The sequence below is a fragment of the Anguilla anguilla genome, chromosome 10 (genome assembly GCF_013347855.1).
Source record: "Anguilla anguilla isolate fAngAng1 chromosome 10, fAngAng1.pri, whole genome shotgun sequence".
Lineage (NCBI taxonomy): Eukaryota > Metazoa > Chordata > Actinopteri > Anguilliformes > Anguillidae > Anguilla > Anguilla anguilla.
This window is the reverse complement of record NC_049210.1, coordinates 38,800,461-38,827,577: the sequence shown is the minus strand read 5'-3', so window position 1 is coordinate 38,827,577 and position 27,117 is coordinate 38,800,461. Positions and strand designations below refer to the sequence as shown.

General features: G+C 47.7%; 1 protein-coding gene across 1 annotated transcript in view; it reads left to right on the top strand.

Moving 5' to 3' along the window:
* Positions 1-766: 766 nt before the first annotated feature.
* The window catches only part of epg5 (ectopic P-granules autophagy protein 5 homolog (C. elegans)), a 29,029-nt gene continuing 2,678 nt past the window's right edge, over positions 767-27,117 (top strand). Inside the window, exons 1-44 of the mRNA XM_035378654.1 lie at positions 767-891; positions 2,133-2,283; positions 2,508-3,536; positions 4,029-4,272; positions 4,529-4,665; positions 5,581-5,688; positions 5,968-6,041; positions 6,151-6,265; positions 6,790-6,904; positions 7,332-7,482; positions 7,819-7,980; positions 8,296-8,453; positions 9,530-9,684; positions 10,140-10,280; positions 10,655-10,816; positions 11,310-11,432; positions 11,631-11,893; positions 12,208-12,348; positions 12,834-12,978; positions 13,608-13,805; positions 14,022-14,132; positions 14,464-14,586; positions 15,034-15,200; positions 15,684-15,917; positions 16,484-16,607; positions 16,706-16,853; positions 17,413-17,584; positions 18,086-18,248; positions 18,653-18,795; positions 19,174-19,330; positions 19,443-19,637; positions 20,062-20,275; positions 20,905-21,047; positions 21,325-21,532; positions 21,658-21,733; positions 21,834-21,937; positions 22,035-22,210; positions 22,743-22,928; positions 23,394-23,603; positions 23,820-23,964; positions 24,441-24,683; positions 25,090-25,309; positions 25,931-26,146; positions 26,632-26,746. Of these exons, the coding sequence (XP_035234545.1) occupies positions 2,227-2,283; positions 2,508-3,536; positions 4,029-4,272; positions 4,529-4,665; positions 5,581-5,688; positions 5,968-6,041; positions 6,151-6,265; positions 6,790-6,904; positions 7,332-7,482; positions 7,819-7,980; positions 8,296-8,453; positions 9,530-9,684; positions 10,140-10,280; positions 10,655-10,816; positions 11,310-11,432; positions 11,631-11,893; positions 12,208-12,348; positions 12,834-12,978; positions 13,608-13,805; positions 14,022-14,132; positions 14,464-14,586; positions 15,034-15,200; positions 15,684-15,917; positions 16,484-16,607; positions 16,706-16,853; positions 17,413-17,584; positions 18,086-18,248; positions 18,653-18,795; positions 19,174-19,330; positions 19,443-19,637; positions 20,062-20,275; positions 20,905-21,047; positions 21,325-21,532; positions 21,658-21,733; positions 21,834-21,937; positions 22,035-22,210; positions 22,743-22,928; positions 23,394-23,603; positions 23,820-23,964; positions 24,441-24,683; positions 25,090-25,309; positions 25,931-26,146; positions 26,632-26,746 (7,671 nt within the window). The 5' untranslated portion in view covers positions 767-891; positions 2,133-2,226. The remainder of the gene's footprint in view (positions 892-2,132; positions 2,284-2,507; positions 3,537-4,028; positions 4,273-4,528; positions 4,666-5,580; positions 5,689-5,967; positions 6,042-6,150; positions 6,266-6,789; positions 6,905-7,331; positions 7,483-7,818; positions 7,981-8,295; positions 8,454-9,529; positions 9,685-10,139; positions 10,281-10,654; positions 10,817-11,309; positions 11,433-11,630; positions 11,894-12,207; positions 12,349-12,833; positions 12,979-13,607; positions 13,806-14,021; positions 14,133-14,463; positions 14,587-15,033; positions 15,201-15,683; positions 15,918-16,483; positions 16,608-16,705; positions 16,854-17,412; positions 17,585-18,085; positions 18,249-18,652; positions 18,796-19,173; positions 19,331-19,442; positions 19,638-20,061; positions 20,276-20,904; positions 21,048-21,324; positions 21,533-21,657; positions 21,734-21,833; positions 21,938-22,034; positions 22,211-22,742; positions 22,929-23,393; positions 23,604-23,819; positions 23,965-24,440; positions 24,684-25,089; positions 25,310-25,930; positions 26,147-26,631; positions 26,747-27,117) is intronic.

Here is a 27,117-nt window from a genome sequence, read left to right as displayed (position 1 = left end):
TTTTAAACAATTAATTAAAATCCCTTCACAATGCTTTGAGAAAAAAATGTGCCAATTGTTTCTGTACAGCAGAAGATTTGAAGACGGACGGATGACATGGCAGGATCAACTCAACCAGTTTGGCACAGCTTTGTGCACCAAGGACACACACTACTGAAGTTATTATTTTTGAGTCCATATACACCTTGTGCATTTTACTGATATATTCTGCGAGCTCAGCAGCTCTGCAGTGTTTCTCCAGAAGGGAACATTGCAAAAGGTGCTGCATGGTCTGCGGCTCAGGTCCACAACAGCATGTTGTTGGGTTCACATGGATTGGGGTCATGGTAGAAGTGTTCACGTCCTGACTCCATTTCAACAGATTCTACCACCACAACGCACAACAAGCCCCCACACTGATTTTTCATCTACATACAACCATTTATTTGATGCTCTGTTGAAGATTCATGGAATGATCAATTGACCTGTTTGTAGGGCCATGATTATTTATGGATATTTGGAGCCACTGTCTGGCCAGGCATGTCTTTACCAACTACAGTGTGACTCAACTGCGACTCATTTAGGTCCATGAAAATAAATGCTAAAGAACTTAACATTTATCTGCTGCAGTAATACTAACCAACCATATATGTTATCAGTAAAATTATTTTGGTTTTGGGTTATTTAATAGTCGAGCCGAAACGGCAAACTCTCGTGTCATGCGAAAATACTTCGTTTCGCCTATCATAGTCCTTCTCGTGACCCGTAGAAATAGAAAGGACTGGGCGGAGAACTTGCCATGTGACCTTAATTGCGATAGAGTTCCTGGAACAAAACAAAACAAACAGAATGGCAGGTGTCAACCAAAAGGAGTGGTGTACAAGATAGCCACGCTTGCTTGAAGTGTATTTGGTATGGGGCTTATCATATGTTGTTAACAATGCCAAATGTGTTGTGGTCAATAAGAGAATGTTATATGATTGACATAACAATGCTTTGTCGTTTACGTTTGCTAGCTAACCAACGCTAGTTGTTTCGGTAAAAACCTAATAACGCTATCTACATTTGCTGTCTAGTTGCTTAACTCAGCTAGCTGGTCATCGAGACAACTAACTTAAACGAGCTCGTTGCTACTTTAGTTACAAACTAAGGAGCAAGCTTTAGCAAGATTCCTGGAGAGTGCTAGCTTGCTAATTCGATGTATGTTTATATTTGATGACCTTAGGTAGTTTTTCTGTTGTCTCGTGATAATGCCATGCCAGCGTATGACATCTAGCTAGCTAAACTGCAAAACAGTGGGACTTAGGCTATGCTACCACTGTTTTCATTTACAGCTAGCCTGTTAAAAGCAATGTTTCTTATGCAGTATAGCGGTCTGTTAACGTATTAGCTAGTTGTAATCTGTCATGGCTGGCTGTCTAATTACTAACGTACGTTAGTATTTCTGTTCCTAAGTTAGCTAGCTAGTTACCCATCCATTTAGTTTAATAATATTAACGAACGTCCGTTTCTTTGGCTGAAATATTACGTAACATTCCTAGCAAGTCATTTGCACCAACTTAAGGGTACAATAGCTGTTGTTGTAACGTGAAGCTATACAAAGTTGAAGTGAAATGTGTATCAAACTCGTTTACATGCATGCATTTACATGCAGACCAATATGTCGTTCAGAATGATACTGTTCTTGGCTTCACGTTAAGTGGATTGCTAGCACATGGTATCTGATCTTAGAAAACAAGGGTTTCCACTGTCACTGAGACCTTCGCCTGGTATGGAGGGGTCGAGACGTATGTTATTTCCAAAATGCTGAACGAACATGCAGCGGCAGTGTAGTATAATGAAGCTGATAAGAAGCTGGTTTTGTGACGTAAAGGTCGCAGGTTCCCAGGTTGGACATCGTTGTTGTAGCCTTGAGCAACCTACTTAACCTGCATTACTTCTGTATATATCCAGCTGTATAAATTAATGCATAATGTATGCATATATAATGTTGTGTAAGTCGCTTTGGATAGGAGTGTCTGTAAAGTAACAAATTGTATCATAGTAATACCCCATTACATTTCCTTGAATTATCTACATCAAATGTGATTATTGCACTGAAACATCAAACTTCTGTCCCTTATCTTGCGTGAATATCAACGTGGACACTACAGACTGAAAATCTGAAGAAGAAAAGCCATTCTGACGTCAGAAAAAAAAAGATCTGAGACGCTGGACTGGCAGCTGTCATGAGAATACATACCCAGAATGGCAGAAGCTGTGAGACCCAAGAGAATCAAGCCAAGGCACAGCCAGAAGTCTCAGGTAAAAACCAGTCTGATCACTGTTTGGATATTCAAGTTTAAACTGGTAGCTTTATGGCTTATGAAAATATCATAATCGCATGCGGCGTCTTTATTAGGTGCTGGGCAGAGGGTAATGCGTAAAAAATAATGATGAAAGCATGTTTCTAGTGCTGCTATCTGAGAAACTCCAGTAATAAGTCTGTGTTTTTTATTATGAACAAGTTTTTAATTTTTAATTCCAAGGATAAAAAGCAGAAAGAGGTTGAAGGTGGTAAGAGAGCAGGGCAGCTGACTCCTCTTGACCTGAAGGAGGAGCCTCTACCTTTGGCCCCCGTGCACCCGATTGTCAAGGAGGAACCTCTTCCTTTGGCCCCCCTGCACTCACCCCTCAAGGAGAAAAGTGCCCCCCAGTCCAGCGATGACTTCACCAACATCCCCCTGAGCCTCACGGACACTGGACCCCCCGCAGAGCCGGAGGATGTATCACACAGTGCAGAGCCATTATCAGACTCAGCTGGAGAGGAGAGGGGGGCGAGGGGGGCGAGCGAGGAGCTTGCGGGCGCTCTCTCCAGCCAAGGGGATTCCCTCCAGCCCAAGGACATTTTCGAGGCCCGGCCTGCGCTGAAAGATGAGGTCATCAAAGAGGCGGAGCCTAGGCCATTGCAGCCGAAGCTCCTTGAGGAGAAGGCCTTGGACTACAAGTTTGGGCCATCTGAGAAGGCCCCGGAAGCCAGTGTCGCTCCTCGTCTGTACCCCACCCTCCCCGCCGCCCCCTCGGAGCCCCAGCTCCTGGTGGTGGAGGACCAGTGTTCCGCCAGCTCTGAGCTGGTGGACACCTCCCTGGCGCAAGTCCCGAGGATGGGCGTGGCCCTGAAAGACCCCGAGCAGAGGGCACCAGCCGTCCTTCGCCTGGCCGAGCAGGAGTCCTCGCCGCCCAGCCTGGTGCCCGTGGACCTGGCCAAGCCCGAGACAGCCCGGCAGAGGCTCTACCCGGAGCTGCCCGAGGCCAGCCCGGCCGTGCAGGCCTTCACCCGGGAGCAGCTGCGCCTCTGGGAGCCGGGCTCCTGGCTAGAGAACGTGGAGCTCCACGCCGCTGAGTTCCAGGGCGTGGCCCACCAGGAGGGCCACGAGCTGCAGGAGCTGCTGCTGCACTACTGGCGCTGCCGCAAGCAGCTGACGCAGGCGCACACCGAGCTGCAGGCCGCCAACTCCGACTGCAGGAGCACCCAGAACCGCCTCTGGAGCTTCAGGGACGAGCAGCTCACCCTCCAGGTGAGGGCCGCAGGGCTCCGGGGCTCCCCATTGGACGATGATCCCACAAAGGAAGTGCACCCGTTAAGGGTCTCCCAAGGGTCGCACTCTTCTGAGCACTGATTACCTGCACACATTCCCACATTTAAATTGACTACTGAAGTACTTAGTGATCCATTAGGCTTTCTTTGCTGCTCTTATCTATGCTGTTAGCAACATTCATCTGCTTTGCAGGTATTGTTGTTCAGTCAGGTGTTTATTTCTTACACTTAATGCCTCATAGATATATGCAGTTGGATATGAATACAACTCAGTGTACTTTGATAAAGCTTCAATAGCAGTGTCTCAATGCTCAGTTGAAGCTGTGACCATCTCAAGTCCAGTTCTCTAATTTCGACTTAGTACTTCTTAACTTATTGCCTTTTGTTATCATAGAAGTAAGCACAGCTTCTTGTTTTCTTGTTGGAAATCTCCCGCTTTCTCACTCTGAGCTTGCGTCTCTGTGCCACTCAGGGTGTGTGCACGGACCAGGCCAAGGTGTGCGGCTACCACCGCTTCCAGCAGGTGACGCTCAACGAGGCGGTGGTGGCCGAGCTGAGGCACCTGTTTGAGGCCAAAGAGGAGCTGCTGCACCAGACGGTGGCGCTGCACTCCTACACCGCCATGCTGTCCCGCCTGCAGGTGGAGTCCTACCTCTACCGCCTGCTCAGCGGCAACCAGGCCACCAAGGGCGTGGCCGTCCTGGACTCCGGCACAGGTGAGCCAGAGCTTCCGTAACCAATGTTTCAGTTTTATTCTAATTACGCTCTAACTGAACTGTTACACTACATTCCTTTGGTGTGTTGTTTTTCTAAAAAAATTTGCTGGTATGCCAATGCACTCGTCTAAACCTGCCGCTGTTTGTTGTGACTGCATGCCGGAGCTTTCATTGAAGCGGTGAAGCTGTGCTGTGATTGGCCGGTAGTTATCCGGCTGGGCTCTGACCCCGTCTCCCCGCGGTGCTGTTTCTCCAGACTGCGCCGAAGCGAAGTCGCAGCCGTCCTCGCTGCAGCCGCTGCGGGAGAGCATCAGCGTGCTCTTCGGCTTCACACGCAGGGTCCTGGACGACGCGCAGTTCCAGGCCGACGTCCACACGTGGCTGCAGAGACTGGTAATGCCCCCGCGCTGACGGCAAGCGCAGTCTGTGAGCACAGTTAATAGCACAGTCTATAGGCTCTGTATGTGAGAACGGTGAATTAGCTCAGTCTGTGAGCACAGTTAATGAGCGTAGTCTGTACACGCAGTCTGTGAGCACAGCCTATGAGCTGTAAGGTTAAACCAGACAGCTGAGACAACACTAGTACTCGGGACCCACATAAATAGATAATGTACACTTTACGCTGGTCTGACAGGGCAAACACAACATTGCACAGATGTTTCATGGTTGTTGAGCAGTGTAATAATTCTTGTTAGTGACCTTTATGAAGCCATAAATGCTCTTATTTTTTAATTGGCCTCATGCAGCACCTACTTACTGCAGTTACTGACTACTGAACACCTGGCCACACACAGATGCTGCACACACCCTCTGGTCTGTCTGAATGGAAAACTTAAAGCATTGTTTTGTTTTCTTTTTTTATAGCTCTATTCATACATTTGTCTGCCACTGCTTTGTTCTGGAATGTTGTTTTACTTGCTTTGCCCTTTCAATATTACATTGTCATGTGACATATTGTCATGAGTAGCAAATAAATGCTGTTGTTTCTTTCACTCATTCTTGTTTATGCTGTTACAGGTTACATGTTTAAAATTAAAAGTGATTTTCTAATGTTTTTGTTCACAATATTTATGAAATTTGTTTGGTCACAAGTTGAGCAAGATCTTAATTGTATTATTTTGATATATTTGTTTATAACATACATCAAAATACCTGCTTTCCACAAGCCGGAGGCTAGGCCATTGAGACATCTTAACATTAGCCTTTTGACTATGGTAAACAAGGCCCCGACTCTTTATTTGCACTTATAATGGAGATCTAGAATGGGTTTGTTTGACTCGTATTGAATGTGATGCTGTGGGCTTCCAGGTTTCTGTCCTGCACAAGGTGGGCTCACCTGGGGATCACCTGTACCTCCTCAGCCACCTCCTGCACTGCCCAGCAGGGGTGGGGAGGTGGGCTGCACCTTTCCTGCAGGTGTGGCATGTTCAGTCTTACCTTCAAAACGCTATTATCCATCACTCTTACTGCTGTTCGGATGACTGAAATACTGAATACTGAAATATAAGCTTAGCAAGATACAACAGTATGTACCAGTCAATCATGGTCAGTCAGCAATCCTGCGATCACTAATAAGGAGAACAAAATGCGTTATAAATTGGCTCTGGCTTCCTACTGGAAGGCTTGGAAACATTTATGGATGGGGTGTAAAATATCACACTCATTTGTAATTGAAGTGTGGATGTTGTTTCCTAGATAAAAGTCTTGGATAACCCCTCTGGAGTGTATCACTTCATGCAAGCTCTGGCCATACTGATGTCTGCAGTAAGGTGAGGAACATCACAGAAGGTTCTGAAGGGCGTGTTTGTGCGATCCTGTGTGTGTATGTGTGATCCTGTGTGTGTTTGTGCGTTTCATTCCTGATATTTTTGGCCCAAGGAACCGCGCTGACTTCCTGTGCCACATGAAGCCCTGTGAGACCAAGAGCAGCTCCGCGGGCCAGTCCGGACCCGGGTCGGGGAACTGGACGCTGGTGGACGAAGGCGGGGAGGAGGTGAGAATATGGGGGACCTGCTGTCAACCTTCCAGAAGCTGTTTGCTACCTTCCAGAACCTGTTTACTGACAGGCATTTTAAAGTACCGGAGATATAATCTTTTGACTGTAGTCATCAGAGGGATTGCAGTATCTATTCAAATAAATATTTAATATGTGGAGAACTGGTATAATGTCAAAAACTGAAGGACTTCTATTACATTATTTAACCTGCTGAAACAGGTAGAAGGTTGAAATGTTTTGCTATACTTATGACTTCACTGGAATTACTATTGCCAGGCCATGAGGTCATTCCCTATTATTACCTTTCAGTTGATATATATCATATACTGTATACTTGTGCATATAATATTTTTGAAGGTAAAAATAGTTACCTGGAGCTGCATATTATTTATTGAAATGTACCATGAACTTCAATCGATGTGCAAAGGATTAGCATTGTTTTTGGAATTATAGAAATCACTTGGAAATATTGACAGGCTCTCACCATCAGATCTGAATGAACCTTTATCTTTCAACATCAGGATGAAGACCCAGAGACAAGCTGGCTGCTTCTGTCGGAAGATGACCTCATCGTTCTCTTCTCCCAGTTCCCCTTCGACGAGCTCTTTAAACACCTGTTAGGGATGACCTCCAAGGGTATAATCAAATAATTTCTGGGACTGTATTCAGAATGTCTGGCTTTTTGTATTTTACAGTAAGCACTCTGTCCTTACATCACTGACACCTAAAGTTTTATTGCCAGACCTTTTTTTGTTCAACGACTTAAAATAGTGACTTTGACAGTTTAGATATACCAAGCAGAGCCTAAGATTACCTTCAGGGTGGTGAACACTTTCTGGTTGAGGAAGTAGATAATCATGACTCAGCCACACTATTGTTTGTGCAATATGTACTCAGCTGACACATTTTGCCAAACAGCACATGAAAAATATCACGTAAAGCTGCTGCAGCTTTTTCTGTGTAGCATATGCTAAACAATGATCTCTCTTAGTGGAAGAATTATAAATGGTGGCACCTATTTATGGAACAAAAACAGGTTCTTTCCCTTGTCTCTGTTGGCCAGGTAACTACCAACCCCAGGCCACCACCAGCCAGAAGATGATGAAGATCTTTGCTTTCGCCTCATCGCTGGTGGAGCTGTTAGCTGTGGGCCTGCAGACGTACAACAGGGCCCGCTACAGGCAGTTTGTCAAGCGAATAGGTCACATGATAAGGTTTGTCTGTCTTGTGATTGCACACAAGGGGCCTGCTGTTCTGAGGTTGACTCTTAAAATGAAATCACTGCTGGGCTTTGGGGGAAAGGGGGATGAAAAACAAATTTAATTTACAGCTTGAAATGCATATTTTTGTGTGGAAATGGTTGAAACATTCTAAACACAATCCAAGTCAGAAGACCTTACAGCCAATTTATAAATTGTAATTCATCCGACCAAATACTCTTTCTAAGGTATATTTAATCATAAAACTACGCAATGTGCTTTCAAGCTTCTTTTGTGAGATCTGTTAATGGTGTTCCATGCTAGTGCTAACCCTGCAGTCTCCTCCGGTAGGATGACCCTGTGTTATGTGAGTGACCACTGGGCCCAGTACGTTAGCCTGACCGGGGTGTCCAGGACCACGGTTCAGGAGCAGTCTTTCTCCATGGAGAAGCTGCAGGTGGAGTTTGACCACCTCTTCCTCAGGGCTGTACTGCACGTGCTGGAGGCCAAAAGGTGAGAGGGACGAAGGTGTGGGGTATGAACTGGGGGCTGGATGATTAGCATGAAGTCACGGGAAGGAAAAATGTTGGTTATGAACATTATGTGGGGAGGGTGTTCATTTTTCATGGGTTTAGAACACTGGGGGATATGAACCGACATTGCACTGTGACTAAATGGAGGTTGCTCCATTCGCTTATTTTGTCCAAGGAGTGAAAATAAGCGATTGGAACGAACCCAAGGACTCTAGGAAATGTCCTTACCCATAAGCCCCCAAAGGGGTGTAGCGCGTTAGCGGTGTTGACTCCGGGTGTTGCTTTGACCCGGCAGGCTGGGGATCTGGCTCTTCATGTCAGAGATGCCGTACGGGACTCTCTCCAGCTCCATGCTGTGGAAGATCTTCTACATCATGCAGTGCGCGGAGACCGAGGGCTTGGACAGGCTCAGCACTGGCCTGAGCACCGCAACCTGTGTTCAGCGACTAAGGGGTGAGTCTGGCCTCCCCTGAGCGCAGAGATCTGCGTTCAGAGTCTGAGGAGTAAGTCTGCCCCCCCCCTGAGCAGTGTCCTGCGTTCAGAGACTGAGGGGTGAGTTTGGACCCCCCTGAGCACTGAGACTACAGGGGTCTCTGGGGGGTAATAACGGTGTGTAAGGGACTCAAGGAACGCCCGTTCAAATAAAGCACGCACTTCCAGAAGGTTCCTCTTAGCGGGGCTAGGTTCAGGTTGTGTAATCATATAAAAAGGGATATTATTCTTACTAAGGTTCATCTGTTTGACATGCCCATGTAGGAGATTGAAAATCAGACCACCAACTCATTTTGGCTTTGCTTTAGTTAGGGTCCCGTCTTGCACAGATTCTTAGAATTGTGCAATAACACATTTTCGGCTGTGAGTAATGCAGGGGTGTCAAATTCAAGTGGGGGGTTGCTGTTTTTAAGGGTTCCTTTCACTCAGAAGCCAGTTGGCCTCAGAAACAAAGCTCTGCCTGTGACTTAAACACAAAAATGTCCCTCTTGCAAAAACCTGTAGAAACCGTGGCCCTCTTGAAATGTAGTCCGATGACCCTGGACAAGAGGAATTAGCCATAGAAATGATCATGTCCTTCACTGACTCACTCAGTCACTCACAGACCAAAGGCAGTTATAGTATGGTAACACAAGAGAGCAAGAAGCTCAACTAAGTAGACAGCTGTTAATCAGCTTCGTTTTTTTTTTTTGTTCTTCTTTTTTCTGTTTTATGCAAACAGGTCAACGTTTTCACCGCAAATGCTTCAATATAGAAGATTAAATTTGTTGTAACAGTGAGAGTACACATACATACCATTATTTCAGCATTTTGATATCACCATTTTCAGCAATATCTGACTCTTCCCTGGTCAAGTTAATCAGTGACTAACATCATCTTAAGTAATGTATTATAACAGGAACATTCATGGTTTGTAGACCTGAACTCTAGTAGTGGTATTAGTTATGACAGAAATGTGATTACAGCTACAAACTATTGCACATTGGACCACTTCAGTAGTCATGTGACAGTGGTGTAAATGGATTTTGTCCAATCAGAGCCGGAGCACCAGGAGAAGTTTGAGCACTGGCTTTCTGAAATAAACAGCTCCGACGGGATCTGCCTGCTGACGGCCTTCGCCCACATGGCCCAGCCCAAACGCACCGATGCCGACCCCGAGTTCGTCAGGACCATCGTGCTGCAGATATACGAGGTATCGAGTGTTTCGGTGCTTTATTTAAACGCTCAAATTTACACGTGCCAAAACACACAGTACGGTTTACACGTAGAAAAGACATTTGAAAGGCATCTCCCTCGTTTTCAGTTTTAAAGCCGGGCTTACTTTGTCCATCAAACTGCAGCCTGCATGCTCTAGGGTTTCGTAATGAGATAGCTTTGCATATTTTAACTGTGGACAAGGTGAATCTCCTGTTCTTCAGGATTAGCTGTATGCTATTATTAGGTATTAGTACTACAAATGAGTCCAGTCCAGTAGTACCAGAACAGCCCAGGCCTGTTTAGAATGTTACCCTGGGGACCTGCCATTGGCCAGCTGGTCCTGTGTTTGTGGTTCTGGGTCAATTCTCAAAGAAAATACGGCTGAAACTTCCCGGTGTTCCGAGTCGTTGTGAAAACTCTGCGGATCCGTCTCTCCCTGTCGTTGCCTAGGTGTCCTATGTCAGCGTGGCCACCAGGGAGACCTTCTCCAAGGTGGGGCGGGAGCTGCTAGCTGCCATAGCGACGGCCCACCCCCACATTATTTCGGTGTTGCTGGAGCGACTGCGCGAGACTATCGATAAAGTGGGCATGGTGCGTCCGCCTCAACCTTCCTGAAATGTTCACCAAACCATAAACATCCATTGATTCCATTGGTCACTGATGGAATCTTGACTGTACTGTGTTCTATTATTGGTCAATGAAAATCTATATCAGTGGGAGCCAGCCCTGTTTTTGGAGATCTACCATCATGTAGGTTTTCACTCCAACCCAAAACAAAGCACACCTCATTCAATAGCTAAATATCATGTTGAGCTGCTAATTAGTAAAGTCAGCTGTGTCAAATTATGGTTCAAATCAAAGCCTTTAGGATGGTAGATCTCCAGGAACAGGGTTGGCCACTACTGATCCGAATGAACCTATGAGGATCGTTCTCTGCTGACCCCGCCCACCCGTGCTGTTGCCAGGTGTCTCTGTACCTGTTCAAAGAGCTGCCGCTGTACCTGTGGAGCCCGGCCCCCAGCGAGGTGGGGGTGATCCGGGGCTGGCTGCTGGACTTCGGCCTCCCCGCTGTGGAGAACAAGCTGGCCTGCATTGTCCTGGAGGGCCTCAACTGGGGCTTCAGCCCGGTGAGCCAAAACTGGAGCTGCCTGTCTGCCTGTCAATCAATCAATCACCCAATCAATCCCTCAATATGTCCATCAATCAGCCAACCAGTCAATTAGTCAGTCAACCAAACAATCAGTTAATCAGTCCATCCATCCATCTGTGCTATTACTGAAGGCTTTGCTGTCATTCATTATGACTTATATACTGTAGAAGCATTTATATTTTTATTTAGTCCACATAAATCCAAAATTGTGTGTATGTGTATATGTGTGTGTATATAACAGTTTCTGACTAGCACACGGTATTACATCATATACCTTTGACATGTCTATCATTCACTTTATCATAGAACAGTATTTTCAGTGATGTTTATATTGCAGTGAGGGCCTCAGAGTGGGCTGTCCTCCACTATTACCATATATGGAGTTCCTACTGTATATTCAGTTAATTAGCTATAATGTACACTGTACTTCACTTTACCTTTAATCATGTTGTGCACTCTCTGCTCTTCAGAGTGGCTGTTTGGCCCTGGACCCTGCATTGCACTCTGAGGTTGCCTTGCTGGTGGTGGAGGCCTATCAGAAATACCTTACAGACAAACCCTATGGGGGAATCATATCGGAGAGCATCAAGCAGGTGAGCATATAGCCTCTAATTCTTTTAAAAGTAGATGTAAACAGGCGGTCAAAAAAATATAATATAGGCCTAATCATCAAGACCTGCGGTGTAAGCATAGCCGTAGGGATCTGAAGCTTTGCCTGTTACTGAAAGAGAGTGTTTTAAATAAGCAGCTGTTAGACTGACAAGTTTTGACTCCGCCCTCTCTGTGTACAGGTGTCTTACCTGGCCAACGTGGTCCGCCTGGGCCACACCCCTGAGGCCTCCTTCAACCAATGGGCCTGGGACCTGGTGCTGCGCCTGAAGCTCCATGCCAACGAGCGCCGTCCCCGGGACGCCTGGTCCCCCCTGCCCTCCACCAGCACGCTGGTCCCGGAGGTGACGGACACGCCCACCATGCACCCCGTCCTCAAGGCGGTGAGGGCCGGGATCCCCATTGGCTGCTTCCTGGCCATCACCATGACTACCATCGGACACAGGTCTGCAGAGATATCCGAGACGCCTCGCACTGTTTCACCTAAGGACGGGTATCTTCTGTCCGGTCAATTAAAAAAAATAACACTGTAATCTGTTTTGTGATCCGCTGGACAAAAACTATTTTTAGCTGCATATTTAAACTTAGCTATTGGTATTGTGAATGAGCTGTAAACAGTTGCTATGGTTATGTTTCCTTTTATTTTGGGATTTCTAAGTACCTGGAGTACCCAGATTACCATCCCTATACACAGATCTAATGCATGGCTGTCAACCAATCAGAAGCATTTATCCAAGTGTGTGTTCTGTGCTTCCTCAGTTTGGAGAAGTTCTGCAGTGAGGGGGTGGGACTGCTAAAGACCCTGGTTCAGTCTCGATACCTCAGAGCGGCAGTCCACGTGCTGGACAACCTCCTGCCCCTGGTCTACTCCTGCCAGTTCTACCTGCTCAAGAACGAACAGTTAAGACCCTCTTTAGAACTCCGGCTGTCCCAAAGACCCTTTTTCCCATCTCCACTGTGCTTAATATAGAAATGCCTGACTGTTTGTAATCATTAATTATATCAAGGCCTGGTCTATGAGACAAATATGAAATAGATATATAATAGATTTTTTTTGTTGTACGTTTGAGAAAGTGTGTTTTTTAAAGTGATCTCCAGAGAGTCTTTACAGGGTTCATGAGGTGCACTCGTATAATGACTTGTGTAACCACCCAAGGTGACTTATGATTAGTAATAGTATTATCCCAAACAAGGATGACAAAATGGCATGCTGTACTAATTATAAAACCCTTTGCTTATGATATCCTCTTTCTAGACATTCGTCGTTTTGTTTTTTTTTTTGGAAGACTGCACGCTGTGTAAACGTTTTTGTGAGGGATCCAAGGCGGGTGTCTGATTTGTGTGTGTGTGTGTGTGTGTGTGTGTGTTCTGCCCCTGTCACTCAGGTTCCTGGGCTGCATCCAGCTGTTTCTGCAGCTGGACAGCGGGACCCCCCAGGGTGTGACCCAGCAGGTCACCCACAAGGTGGCGCAGCACCTCATCGGAACCTCCCACGGAGAGAACGTCAAGCTCCTCGACAGCGTCATACAGGTGGGGGCGCGTGACGTCATCACGTGACATCGTCCCTGCTTGCGACGGGCCTCCCACAGTTCGGCTGCCCTGTCGGTTACGTCTGAGCTTTAAAAAAAAGAGATTGTTTTGTGTGAACACAGATGATGAATATTTTGACTTCTCTCTGAAGCCCCAGTTAGTGCATTGTCTGTTAATCTTACCCACAGCTACATAAAGGCTCCATAATCTTTGCAGTATAATAGGTATGTAGATGCCTTCCCTAAGTCTTTATAAACTGACTTTGAAACATCAGAATAAGCAGAACAGAATGGCATTCACACAGTCTATGCCTGGATTTTCAACAGGGGGTCCTTACTGTAGGGGGTCCCGAGCCAGACTTCACATGCAATGATTATACTGTGTATAGATTTGGAAGTATTTCAAAAATATGACCCTTTTTAACTTATATTGGGGTCCTGTGGATGCATTTGAGCCTGGGTGGATGTCCCTGGATCAGAACAGGTTAAAAACCCCTGGGCTATAGCGCTAGCTCTCAGAGCTTCCCACCCAGCCAGTGAAGTCCTGACTGTGGCAGTGGCGGCTGTGGCTCCCTCAAATGCACCTGTCGGGTAAAAGACGGCTCGTATGCTCTCTTCTGCCTCCTCCAGACCCACGTGCTGGAGAGCTCCAGGGCGGGGCGGGTCGGGGCGGTGGCCGTGCTGGAGTTCTGGATGCAGGTTTTGACCGGGCAGAGCCTCTGGCACCGCGACAGGACCGTCCTGCACCTCCTGGACCACCTCTGTCGAGCCGCCTTCCTGCACCAGCAAGAGGAGTGTCTCCAGAAACTTCTGTACCAGCAGCACAAGGTGAACGTCTGCGGAGCCCCTGCGAGAAAGGCAGAAACACGAGAGAGCTGAAATTAAACCGAAATCAAAGGAACAAAATGTGAAGTTGTGAATTGAAGAAAGAAAATTGTGATTGAGGAGGCTGTCCAGTCATGTTGCTGTCAGTGGTGTTTCCAGAGTGTTCCGTATTTAAAACGGGTACTGACTGTTCTTTCTGCAACCCTCTCCGTTTTGAAGAATGCCTTAGGTTACCATGGAGACCGGGGGCTGCTCTCGTCCCTCGTGGGGTGGATTGTTGCCGGGAACATCACGCCCTCTTTCATCGAAGGGAACGCACTGGCTGGCGAGGTGAGAGACACAGCTGTGTGCAGTCAGGCCAGATAAGAGCTCAGCTCTGCGCAGTCAGGGCAGATAAGAGCTTAACTCTGCGCAGTCAGGCCAGATAAGAGCTCAGCTCTGCGCAGTCAGGCCAGGTAAGAGCTCAGGTCTGCGCAGTCAGGCCAGATAAGAGCTTAACTCTGCGCAGTCAGGCCAGATAAGAGCTTAACTCTGTGCAGTCAGGCCAGATAAGAGCTCAGCTTTGCGTAGTTAGGCCAGATAAGAGCTCAGCTCCTTGTGGACAGAGTGCTGTTTCCGCATGGGCTACACCTGTCCCACCCCTCGCCCCCGCCCTCCCCAGGTGTGGTTCGCCTGGCTGGTGCTGAACATGGAGTCCATCTTTGAGGAGGATTCCCAGCTTCGCCGCTGCGTGGAGCATGAGCTCCTCAGCAACCCCACCCTCCCGCCAGACCAGGCCCTCAAGGTACAGCCCAACCCCACCCACTGGGCCTTAGGTCCACCCACTGTGCCCTAGCTCCACCCTCCGTGCCCTAGCTCCGCCCTCAGTGCCCTAGCCCCACCTTTTGGGCCCTAGCTGCACCCTCTGGATCCGTCCTCTACATTAAATTAATTACTTTAACCATTTTAATGTGTTTAATATATGTGAACAGCAAAATGCATGAGTTCATTACCCTTATTACAGATTAAAACAACATGACCTTTCTACAGTTGTTTTGCAGTACTATGCATATTACTAGCTTTTGAAATCTCCAATTTCTAAGTTTTTCTAGGCAGCAGTATTTTGTGAGTTTGTGAAAAATCATACATCCCCAGAGGGTCGTATGGCATTTCTGTCACAGTGTCGAAAGAAAGACATTGTGATAATTGTCCCGTGTCTGCAGCTCTGCTGAGAGTCTGTGTCTGTTGACAGAAAGCCCAGGTGCGGCTAAAGCTGCACGTGGTGCCGTCCCTGCAAAGGATGATGGTCTACCGCTGGGCTCAGCAGGCCCTGGCCACGCCCGCCGACCACCCCCTCCTCCCCCTGGTCTGGCAGAAGTTCCTCCAGCTCTACCTCCGGCAGCCCGGACCCGAATTTGGGTACGTGTCTGTCTTACACTGGCATGGATCACATCACTTACAAAGTTTGGATATTTAACAGGAAGTCTGGCTCATACGCATTCTCTATAAGAGGGGTGTGAAACTGAATCCCAAGGGGGCCACAGTGTCTGCAGCTTTTTGTGTTTTTCCTGCAATCAGCTGCCAATTAAGTTCTTGAGAACAAGGTGTGTGGATTCCTTAGCCAATCATTGAACCACTTGTGCCGAGAACAAAAAACCAGTAGACCCTCCAGGACCTGTGCCCTATTACAATCATTTATGAGCAGTGTGATTGTCTTGTGCTGTTGATATTTCGGAGAGGTCACTGTGAGGCAGGTACATAAATTCACATGCACGGCTGGACCACATCTGACGTAACTGGCCCTCAGTCTTATTGTGTGCCAAATGTGATGTACGCCGTCAGGAAGCCATTTTAGAAATGGAGCCGGTCACGTTTGTGTTTGGGAAATGTTCTCCCGCTCAGGTTCGAGGCGAAAGGTTGCATTGGGAAGCGCTACTTCCACAGCCCCGCCCACGCATCGCTGCTCAAAGACCTCCGGCAGAGGCTGGTGGAGGTGTCCGATTTCCACCACGCGGCCAGCAAGGCCCTGAAGGTGCCCCGGTCCGCAGGGGAGGGGTCCGGCGAGGGGGACAGCACACCCGGGACCCCCATCGCTCAGTACCTGACCTCCCCTGAGCTACACACCGAGCTGGTCAGGTAAGACCGCTCAGGAGCTAAAGTACACGGCATTACTATTTCTATTCTTTGGCCTTTAATGGACTGACTGATTTAAATGTCTAGAGGTAGATTACTCTACTTAATCAGTCCATTATTGTGGATCCTGCATTACGCGAGTGTACTGTTTGAGAGCATTTTGCTTCCTGTTTAAAGGCATACTATGCAGGATTTGTACCTTGAAAATGTAGTAAAATAAGCATGCACTGTCATATCTATGATGCACTGGCAGTCTCTATTTTTGTGCACATCTTCTAAGATGTGTTTGGGATGTTTCTGGGCATGACACTGTTTTCTGTGTGGGGATGGGTTAGTGTGACTACAGAGCCCGTGGGGTGGGATCAGGTATCAGCAGAGCCTTTGTGGCTAGCTAGCTACTTCTATGGCGGAGGTGAAGAAGCACAAGTACAGCAAAGCGAAGTGACATCGACAGGGCTCATTCAAAAATCCTTAGAATTTGACAGCTACCAAAAAACAGAGATATCTAACCTCTGTGCTGCCAGATTCTCTCCTGAACTGAAACCTTACTTTTTTTTGTTTGTTTTAAGGCTCTTTGGTGTATTTGCGGTTTGGTTAGAAGATGAAAACTTTCTGAAACAGGAAGTGTATTTACCCTCATTGCCGAAGCAGTATGATGCACACAAGCTGGCCAAAATCATGCAAAACCAGCAGGTATGATTCCCATAATCCTTTTATCAAACCGCCCGAGCGGTCTCCATTACCACCTTGTCACTGAGGTGAAACTACAGTTCCCATGGTGTCTGTTACAGGAAGTGTGGATGGAGTACATGGACATTGAGCGTGTGCAGCACGAGCTGGGGGAGGTGCTTAACCTGTGGGCGAGAGTGAGGGCGGAGCCTTTATTCCTGCAGAGCAGCAATAACTCCATCTTCACCGACTTCATCAACCCTCAGGCTGGTAGGTTCACCCAGGGTGTGTGGCGTAGGGCCTAAGCAGGGATGTGAGTGCTGTTGAATTCTTTGGAGGGCTGTGTGGGGTTTGAATGATGTTTTCTTGGTGACTGGACACCAGTACCCTGATGAACTATAAGCATGTATTCAGGGATAGTCCTCTTCTTTCACTGCACTATAAGGGGACTCTGTTTTGCGAAGAGTGAATGGAATCATTGAATATTTGAAAGCTGAACCATTAAGTAGATTGACATTAACCCTTTAAGGTGTGAGATCACTAATATGTGATTAGAATGTTCTTAACTGAACATTCTAATGCTATTGTAGCAGTCACTACTGGACCTGGTGATTGAAAACAATTGGGTTCTAGAACACTGGCTTTGAATTTTGAAAAAACATTCTAAGAAAACCTAAATCAACAGGGTTAATCAAGATAGAGTGCATCTATCTGTAAGTCATGTCAGGATCACCGCATACTTGCAGTCATATTAACTGGAGTGTTTGGGACTGAGGATAGTCAGGTTACCTAACGGGGTGTTACCTGACGTATCTGTCCCTGTGCTCAGCGAGGGAGCGCATCCTGACCAACCTGAAGAAGCAGGACGTCCCGCAGCCGCCCATGGCGCTGGTGCCCATGAGAGCGCCCGTGCCGGACATCTCACCCGAGTGCCTGTCTGACAAGGCCTCCTCCGCCAAGCTGATAAAGGAGGACCTGAGCAAGCTGCAGCACCAAGCCAAGTGAGAGAGCAGCATCTGTTTACACATACTCAAGAGTCCTGATCCATTCACACATACTCAAGAGTCCTGATCCATTCACACGTACTCAAGAGTTCTGGTTCGTTCACATATACTTGGAGTTCTGATTTGTTCACATGTACTAAGAGTCCTGATCTGTTCACATATACTCAGAGTTCTGATTCGGTGTCATATACTCAGCGTACTTCACATCTGAGACCCACAGTGCCATCAGCACCAAGCCCCCATTTCAGTATGCTTGCCTTTTAATTGTATGCTTACAGTCTAAGAGCAGTTTAAAATTTATAGATACATCATTAAATTAAATTAAATGTAATTAAATTAAATGTAACTTAATTAAATAGAAATTAAACAGAGCAGCAGGTATATCATTGCTTATCTGGACATGCTGAAGTTAAAAATGAGTAATGAGTAATTAGGCTCAATAATAATTGCCCCCCTCTGTTGTAATAGGGTATGAATATGACTGATGTGTTTGTTCAGGCTTGCAGCTCTGCGGGAGACCCAGCAGGTGGCGCTGGACAGCGAGCTGCTGGAGATGCTGCCCCAGCTCTACTGTAACCGTGAGGAGCAGCTGTCCATGCAGCTGGAGTGCCGAGGCAGCGGGGGACGGCCCTGCCAGGGCCCCGCCCTCATCACTGTCACGGTCAGGGGGGGCTCCCGATTGGCCGGTTCTTTACATGAACAGATCGTAGCTATGTAGCAACACATTCAGGACGCATCTGGACAAGTTCACATCTAGCTTATGTTAGGTAAAAGTGGAAGTGGAAAGTCCATGGGTCAGAATGTAAATGTCCTGCCATGTGTTTCTTCCACCCATGAACTCATCCAGCTGAATTAACTAATTAGTTCTACCTCCTGGCTGAAGAATAGTGCTAATTAGCAAATTCAAGTGATTGGAACAAAATACTGGAGAGAACTTTTACTTTCTGCATCTGGATTTTACATCTCTTTACATAATTGCCTTAGTAGCTTAGTAATTGCTTTATCTGGGGTGTGTTCCTGGCCGTTTGATTGACCGTGCTTGCTTTCCCTCCCCTTCTGGCGCAGTTTGAGGGGATGCACAAGCTGGAGCCGGTCCAGAACCAGATCCAGTCCCTGAAGAGCGACATCAAGCAGCTCCAGGCGGACGCCATGAAGCCCCCCCTCCAGAGCCTGGCCGAGGCGGCCGTTCACGTGGAGAACTTCATCACGTCAGTGTGCCCCCCCCCCCCCCCCCCCCCCACAACCTCCACGTAACAACCCCCTGCTGTCACTGGCTCCTCGTGTGGTTTCCGGGTTTTAGAAAAACCCCGAGACTCAGTGATCGTAGCGTAAGAGCTGGAGATGCTTACTAAGAGTGTGCTTGGAGCTGGTTGCCTGGCAACCGCAGTAGTTGCAGATGACAGTAACCTTTACTTGGTGATCTTTTTGTTGTGTAAATGTTTGCCGGATTCCTGAGTGCTAGCAGTCAGCCATATGAAAATAATCTTCAATAAGCCTTCAAAGCGAAGTCTTTGTCTCCTTTCTTGGTAGTGAATGATGCATGAACGCATCTGGCGGAATACTGACTCGGGTGTTGACCTTCGCAGGGCCCTTGTGAACGCTTTCAAGATGCAGCCGTCCCCCGCCACTCAGAAGGTGGGCATCGCGGCCTTCTACCAAGTGGTGTCCTTCGTGTGCGAGGACATCCAGCGGCACCCCCCCACCCGCCAGTTCTTCTCCTCCTGCATCGAGATCCTGGGCCAGGTACGTAGGACATCCCCCCGCCACCCCCCCCCCCCACGCGAAATGCGTTAAAACACGGCAAGCTCCTCCCCTGACCCGCGTCCGTCGCGCTGCGTCCTCCGCCCGTCTCCAGGTGTTCATCCAGGGCACTCAGTCGGAGTGCGGGCGCGTGCTGAGCACCATCCTGCAGACCCGGCGCCTGTGCACCCTGCTCTCGCCCTACTTCACGCCCAACGCGTCCGCGGGCGAGCTGGTGGCCCTCTACGAGGAGGTGGTGAAGGCCCTGCACGCCGACAGCGGCGACGTCATCTTCATGCTGCTCACCAAGGTCCCCAGGCCGCTCACCGCTGCCCACAAACATTACACACAGCAGTTCCACTCAGATTAGAGGCATCCATTTTATTCTGTGCTGAGTTTCCCCACTGGAGATCAATAGGAAATATTCTCTTCTGTTGTAAGCAAATGATGAGTTCTTATGGGCTTAATGCCCTATTCTCATCATATCTCAAATATCATGTATGCATATGTTCTGTTCTGTTCTATTCTATTCTATTCTATTCTACTCTATTCTATTCTATTATAATATTTTTGTAGTATTACACATTTAGTTCAGGGGATTTGGTTACCTTCAACCTCAATGAAAATATAAAGTATATTATATAATATTTATAGTATAGAGATGTAGTACTGCAATGGAAGGTGTGGTGAAAGGGGTGAAAGGTAACAGTTCCTGTGTTGCTCCTCCCCCCCAGTTTGACCTGAGCCAATGGCTGTCGTCGGCCCAGCCCCCCTTCTCGGAGCGCAGCCGGCTGATGGAGCTGGTGCACCTGGCACTGAGCGCGTGCGGGCTGGAGCCCGAGCAGGAAGTGCTCCTGCCCTTCAACCACTTCTGCAAGCACTGGACCCAGCTGCTGCGGCACCAGTTCCCCGACCACTACAGCGACTTCCTGCGTCTCCTCATGCAGAGTGAGCCAATCCGCACACGCCGTTTAACAGTGTAGCGCGATGTACCAAAACTTCAGTATTTTTTCGGTACTGTAACGAGAAAACGGGTATTGTTTCATATTTTCGGTTCTTGTCTAAAAGCATTCCACTTTGTGTATGAACTGGCGATCTTGTCTTTCTAGATTTAAGTTACTGCATTTTCCTTTTGGGTGTGGTATTGTTTTGGTATTGAGTATTGTGATACTAAACCTGTTATCAAAAATTTTGTTATCGTGACAACATTACCGCTAACCTTTTCATCTGTACACTAGTGCATGGAGTCAACTTCCCTTATTTAAGTGCAATTACAGCAGTTGACAATTTGAGTTGCACTAAGTTTGATTGGCATACAAGGTTTATTTACAGATGCCTGTGGCTCTCTCCAGCTTACAACTTGACTGTTTGGGGCCTGTTCATCCTGCAGAAATATACTATATGCAGTGCATGTTTTAAGAGTGCCTATTGTTCATTTACATATTCATCGCTTTGATTTTGATTAGTCTTGATTAATGTTTAGTTAAAATCCTTTTTGTGGGTGAGGTGTTGAGTAATCAGTAGTGCTTGTGAGGTGTATTGGTGTGCAGTAACACTGGGGATTCCCTGGCTGACAGGCTCCTCTGAGCAGCTACTGAGTCCTGAATGCTGGAGGGCCTCTCTCGCTGTGCTGGGATGCTCCCCTCAGCCAAAGAAGAAAGGAGCAAAGCCTGCTGGGAACTCTCAGGGCCCCACCTCCATCTCCCTCTCCCCGCAGCAGGTAGGTAGAGCATGCGCACCCCCACTCAACCCTCCTTATACCTTTTAGCATTTTCTATTTCGGTTCATAAGTTTGCGAAAAAAATACATGCTTAGGTGTGACTAAAAAGAAGTCTGTTTCGAAAACATCCTCAGTAGGCTGTTTCTGTGTGTCAAATTTGTATTGCTCTATTGCTCACTGTCTAAAACAGTATAAAGCTATCTCTTGTGCCTCTCTTAACTGGGGGCAATGCAAAAGAAAGTGCAAAAACTGTCTTTCCTGTAAATCTCTCCTCTAGGTTGACGAGACAATCGAGTGGCTGTCCAATTTCTTCCTGAAGCTCCGCCTTTCCAAAGTGGACTTCCGAAGCTTCGGGCTCTACTTCAAATGGGGCCCCTACATAGAGGAGGTGAAGACGTTCTGGGGACACCTCATCAACTACATCATAAACCTGCAACTCAACGCCTGTGCCAAGGAGGCAGTGGGCAGCAACAAGACAGTCACAGGTAAAGAGGTCATCCTCACTCTGTGGGGAAAGTAACATTACATACGCGGGTGGAAACTCTAAACACAGTTTGCAAGGCTGCTGGGCTTGTGTAACAGTAAGAAAAGTAAAGCATTTCTCTTTCAGCTCTTCGAAATTTGCACTCAAAGATCATCAGCCTTTTTAAGCCGTGGATTCTGGTCCTGGATACAGACGATGTGAGGTACTGAAACTATAGTGCTCTAGAAAGTGGAACAAGATAATCTGTATTTGTTTTAGTATTTTTTTATGGCATGCATAAACATGGCTCCCTCTGTTGCCAGTCATCCTCGCTGTTACCCTTGGCTGGAGACGGACACTTCTGCAGCAGCCAGCATGGTGGCGCTGTACACCCAGTTCACCCACACCTTACAGGAGAAATTCAGAGGTGAGACCAGCGGCCGGGCTTGTGTGGTGACATTTATTCAGGGTAGCTCACGAAGTAACGTAAATATTTAATTTGGGTCCGCTCCCTCTTGCTGTAGACCGGCTGCTGCCCGGTCAGGCGGGTCCGCTGTGGCTCCACCTCACGCACTACTGCGACGCCTGCACCGCCCCCAAAATGCCCGAGTTCGTCCTCTACACCTACCACACGGAGTACGGCCGCCTGCCCTGGAGGGACCTCCACCCCGACCAGACCCTCATGAACCACTTCTTCAAGGTGAGGGAGGGGCCTGCCGATTCTGCCCTCTCCGTCTGGTGCTCCCGTCCATCTGCTGCTGCTGCTGACGTGCTCTGACGTTCCGGAAGGTTCCTTCATTTCCATGTCTGCTGAAGCCGTGGGACCATCTGCCATGAATTAATTTAGCATTTTCTGAGGCCGTGATCAAAGGGCTGATAACTAGAGGTCGTATTCCTCGAGAACCCAAGCTGTTGGTCAAAGTTATTAAGGACAGGCAGGTTTAAAAAGGGCTATTGAAATGAATAGCCAGTCTTCCTCCCACTTTATGCTGTAGTTTTTCAGTAATTCAGTGGGGGATGACACAAAAGTACTTGCCCTGTATTGGAGCATTAAAACCAAATGAAGATTAGATATGGTACTGAGGTTCATGCTTTTAGCGGGCTGTAACCATTGATTGGGCCCAGTAGCCTAATTACTGTTACTGTTCCAACACATACAAATGACGCACGGTGATATCAATGCCTGTGTAAGGTGAACCCAAGGGTGGACCGTTTGTTGCATCTGCATACAGGTGGAGAGAGGAAGTCCAAAGAGCTGCTTCCTGTTCCTGGGCGGCCTCCTGTGCGAGGTGAACTGGGTCAGCGTTCTTAGCGGTGCCCTGGGACCCCAGCCCAGTCCCCAGGCCCAGAACATGGTCATCTATCTCTTCTACATGATGGTCTTCCTGGCCAAAGAGGACCACCTGCTCACCAAGCCCGTGAGTTCCTCTGTCTGACCCACATTTACACCCTCTCTGCTTCCCGAATGAAGCACTGACTGACACAGAATGTTATTATTTTATACTGTATACACTGGAGTTTTCCCCCTTGGCTAAAAAGTTTTAAATTACATATGAAAACTCAGGATGTGTAATAAATCCATTATGTTTCCCACAGGTGGTATCCATAAAGTTTTGCCAAAATACTTTGACCTCACGATATATAACATATGGTGGTCCCCAACCACAGATGTCTCTCATGTTAAAATATGTGCATGTAATATTCAGGGTTTTGTTTATTAAAAATGATTGACAAATATTTAAAAAGTAATCAGAACAAGTAGTTTGTTATACCGTTTTGCTATAATGAAAAAAGGTAAAAATATTGAGGGACAAAATGAAAGCTTGTATTTCACACATGCCTAAACAGTGTTGGTGAATTCAGTTTGTTGGTGACCCTTACAGGAGTCCCCCCTGCTGAGTCTGTTGGGCCAATCCACCTCCCTGCCCTGGCACTTTGTGGACTCTTCCGCCTACCAGAACGTCATGGGCTACGTCAGCACCCACTATCCGCCCGCGCTCATCCTCAACCGGGACACCTCCTCCCAGCTCATCCTGAAGCTCCTCAAGATGGCGGCCGGCTTCGGACCCACCCCCGAGGGCACGCCCCACAGGGTGAGCAGGGGGTGCTGTGGGGGTGATATCATCCCATAATGCATCCCGAATGACCTGCTAGAATTCAAACTCATTCAGGTTACCCTTATCTTTCAACCGTCTTTGGCCCTTGTTTAGCGTGCTTGGGAAAGCTCAGTTGAGATTAACCTGCAGCGTTAGCATTAGATATGATGTCATACTTCCCCATTGTGATGTCAGTGTGTTTCCTCCTATCAGGACATGACACTGAAGTGCCAAGCTTTCATCCACCTGGCAGTGCAGTTCCTCACCTCTCTGGACCAGAACGGGAACATCAGCATCGCCTCCCTGGAAAGTGAGATGGAGAAGCTTCTGGAATGCGTCATGGTCTTCAACCCACCAGGTGAGTCAGTATCCATCAGTCTGGCCTACAGCCTACGACCCATCCATTTTTGAACATTAGCGATTGCTATTGTTATGTAATAAATACCTGGAAAGTTCCAGTACAGTTGCTCATCTCTCTATTAGACCATTATTAAAAGTACCCTGTTATATTAAATGGTAGAGATGCCAGGATGATGCATTTTGCTTGGTCATCACCACTCAAGAAGAAAACCTGTGTGTCATTGTTCAGTTAAAGCTGTAGCAGCTTCAAATCACCATTAAGCCTTTGAAGAGTAGGTTTTTTGGAATGTTTATTTCTTCAAAATTCTAATTCTGTGTTCTAGAATTCCATTGCTTTCAATTACCATTAGTGATTGTTACATCATCATTAGAATGTTCAGTTCAGAACATTCTAGTCACATTTTTAAAGGGTTAAAAACAGTCCTTTAATCAGAGTGTAGGGAAGCCGCTGTGACCGCCGTGTCTCCCTCACAGAGACGGACCTGCAGCAGAGACACATGGCCACCTGCAGCCTGTTCGCCGAGCTGCTGACGGTGCTGAACAGCGCGGGCGTGTCCATGGCGGAGGGCCTGGGGGCCATGCTGCACGGCTGGGTGGGGCGGAGGGCCCGGGGCCCGCTGGCGCTGCCCCTGCTCACCGCTGCCTGCCGCTGCCTGGCGTCCGTGCGTCACATGACCCGCATCACCGAGGCCTGCATCCAGGCCTACTTCAGCGACGGTAACGGGACGGGCGGAGTCACGCTACTGGGGAAGGGGGCTATGGGCATGTTTCTATTTAGTTACATTATCACAGTGAATAATCAACAAAATGTTGCCAGCTTGCTTTGCCACCTGGCCAGATGTGCAATTGCCAGCTTAAAATGTGGTCACCCTACTGCCAGGGTTTTCAACAGGGGTATGCAGACCCCTGGGGTCCTTGAAGGTGCTGTAGGGTGTCCCTGGCCATACTTGAGCAATAACTACTACATATTGATATGAGACAGTATAAAACCTTTTTATTTTAATATAACTTTTTGGTACTTTTTCAGTACTCTTCTCACCTCTCTCTCTGTTTGCTGTTCCTTTAAGGAGGCTGTGTGGATCAGTACCCTTCTCACCTCTCTGTCTGTTTGCTCCCCTCTCAGGGGGCTGTGTGGATCAGTATTCTGGCTGGGGGCCCATCCTGGCGTCCCTGCAGGTGCCCGAGCTGACGGCGGACGACTTCATCCGGGAGAGCCTGGAGCTGGGCAGCTTCCTCACCCTCTACGTCTACGTCCTGCAGAAGCTCAACCTGGAGCAGACGCTGGCCAACGAGAAGAAAACCCTGGTGCTGCTCAACACCTGGATCAACCAGGTCTTCCCCAGGTGACCTCACATGACCCCTACACTCACTTTTCCCTTTTACCGCCATTTATTAGCATATGTTTGTGCTGCTGTGGCTCACAAGCCTTCAGGAGCCTAAAAAGCCTGCTAATGTAGCACTAAATGCTAATGCAGTACACTTGCCACAGGAAGGTAATAGCATGTACCATTCTCCCCAAATATTACCCACAAGTGTCATGAAAAATGCTCCATTTAACAGAGCAAGTCCTTCCACACTCTAATTTCACCAGCATCACAAACCGGCACTAAAACGAGAGAAAATGTTTACTTAGCATATTCCCTTATGTAGGGTGACTTGGAGTTCAGTACACACTTTCCTCTCCTCGTTTATATAAAGGTTTATTTAACTGGGAAGTTAAACTACCGTGTAAAAATAAAGGTAACAGCAGAGTTCTGCTTGCTTTTTGGGATCTAAGCACCCACGGGTTCATTGTGTTCAGTGCCCCTCCCATTAAACCTTACAACCGCCCATCCAGAAAACGCACATCAGGGAGGGGCTTTTTCACTGCGGTTGAATGCAGGTGCGGTTTGCCTGTATGAAAGGGATCAGGGTTTTGTGATGTTGTGGATGTTAACCTTCACCCCCCCCCGCCCTCCCCCCAGCACCCCGGCGGACGAGGCCAAGCTCTTCCTGTGGTGGCACAAGGCCCTGCAGCTGGTGGCGGTGCAGGTGGAGCAGGGCGACGCGTGCGGCCTGGAGCCCCTGCTGCTCTCCCTGCTCGGCCTGCAGAGCCGCCTCGCCCAGCTGGGCGAGGAGAGGCTCAACTCGGGCATCCTGGGGGCCATCGGCCTGGGCAGGAAGTCCCCGCTCTCCAGCAGGTAAGAGCCGGAGCCGTCCGTCCGCTCAAAGGGCCAGGACTCAAGCAGAGTAAGATACTGTATTTATATCGAGGCCTTTACCCATCCTGCAGTTTGAATCATTTCCACATTTCCTTTGTGATTGTATTTGTAAATCTAGCTGACTATGAGACTTCAACCAACACACATATTAAGGCTATTATTCATAGTTTATGGCAAAGCTAAAAACAAATATAAGTTATAAGCACTCTCTTCAAAGTAGCTATATCAATCTCAGTGACTTTATTTGTAATTCAGGTTCACTTGGGTGCTGGACGTGTCTGTTGAGAATAATTTGACTTGTATTCCGTGGTTATTGCAGAACTGGAACCAGATCGTTAACTGATGCCTCGGCCGTTTTGTTAGTGACTACGATGGTTTTGTGGTACAGTTAGCCTTCTTTTCGTAACATGGCAGCGTGTTCTGGGTGCCGTGGCGACGGTGACGTTCCTTCCTGTCCGTCGCAGGTTCCGGGTCGTGTCCCGCTGCATGTCCGCGTTCCTGCTCGTGCAGGTTCCGTCAGAGAACCAACTGCGCATCCAGCCAGGGACCAACCTGCAGCTCTCCCCCAAAGCTCAACAAGTAAGCCTCACAACGGTATATTTGTAACACCACTTGTAATTTTAACACCATTCGTGCTTATATGTGTAACACCAATCATATGGGACTTCCCGATTTTCCATCTGTGTCTGACTGCACTTGGATGTGAAAATGATGCTTTAGTGTGTTTACTGAGGGGACTGTCAGTAGCTCAGTAAGTGTGTTTTTCAGGTTAGGTTTAAATGAATGTGGTCTGTAGTAAGTGTCTTTTCCTCAGTTTTGGTTTAAATGAATGGGGTCCGTAGTAAGTGTACTTTCCTCAGGTTGGGTTTAAATGAATGGGGTCTGTAGTATGTATGTTTTCCTCTTGTTGGGTTTAAATGAATGGGGTTTATAGTAAGTGTACTTTATTC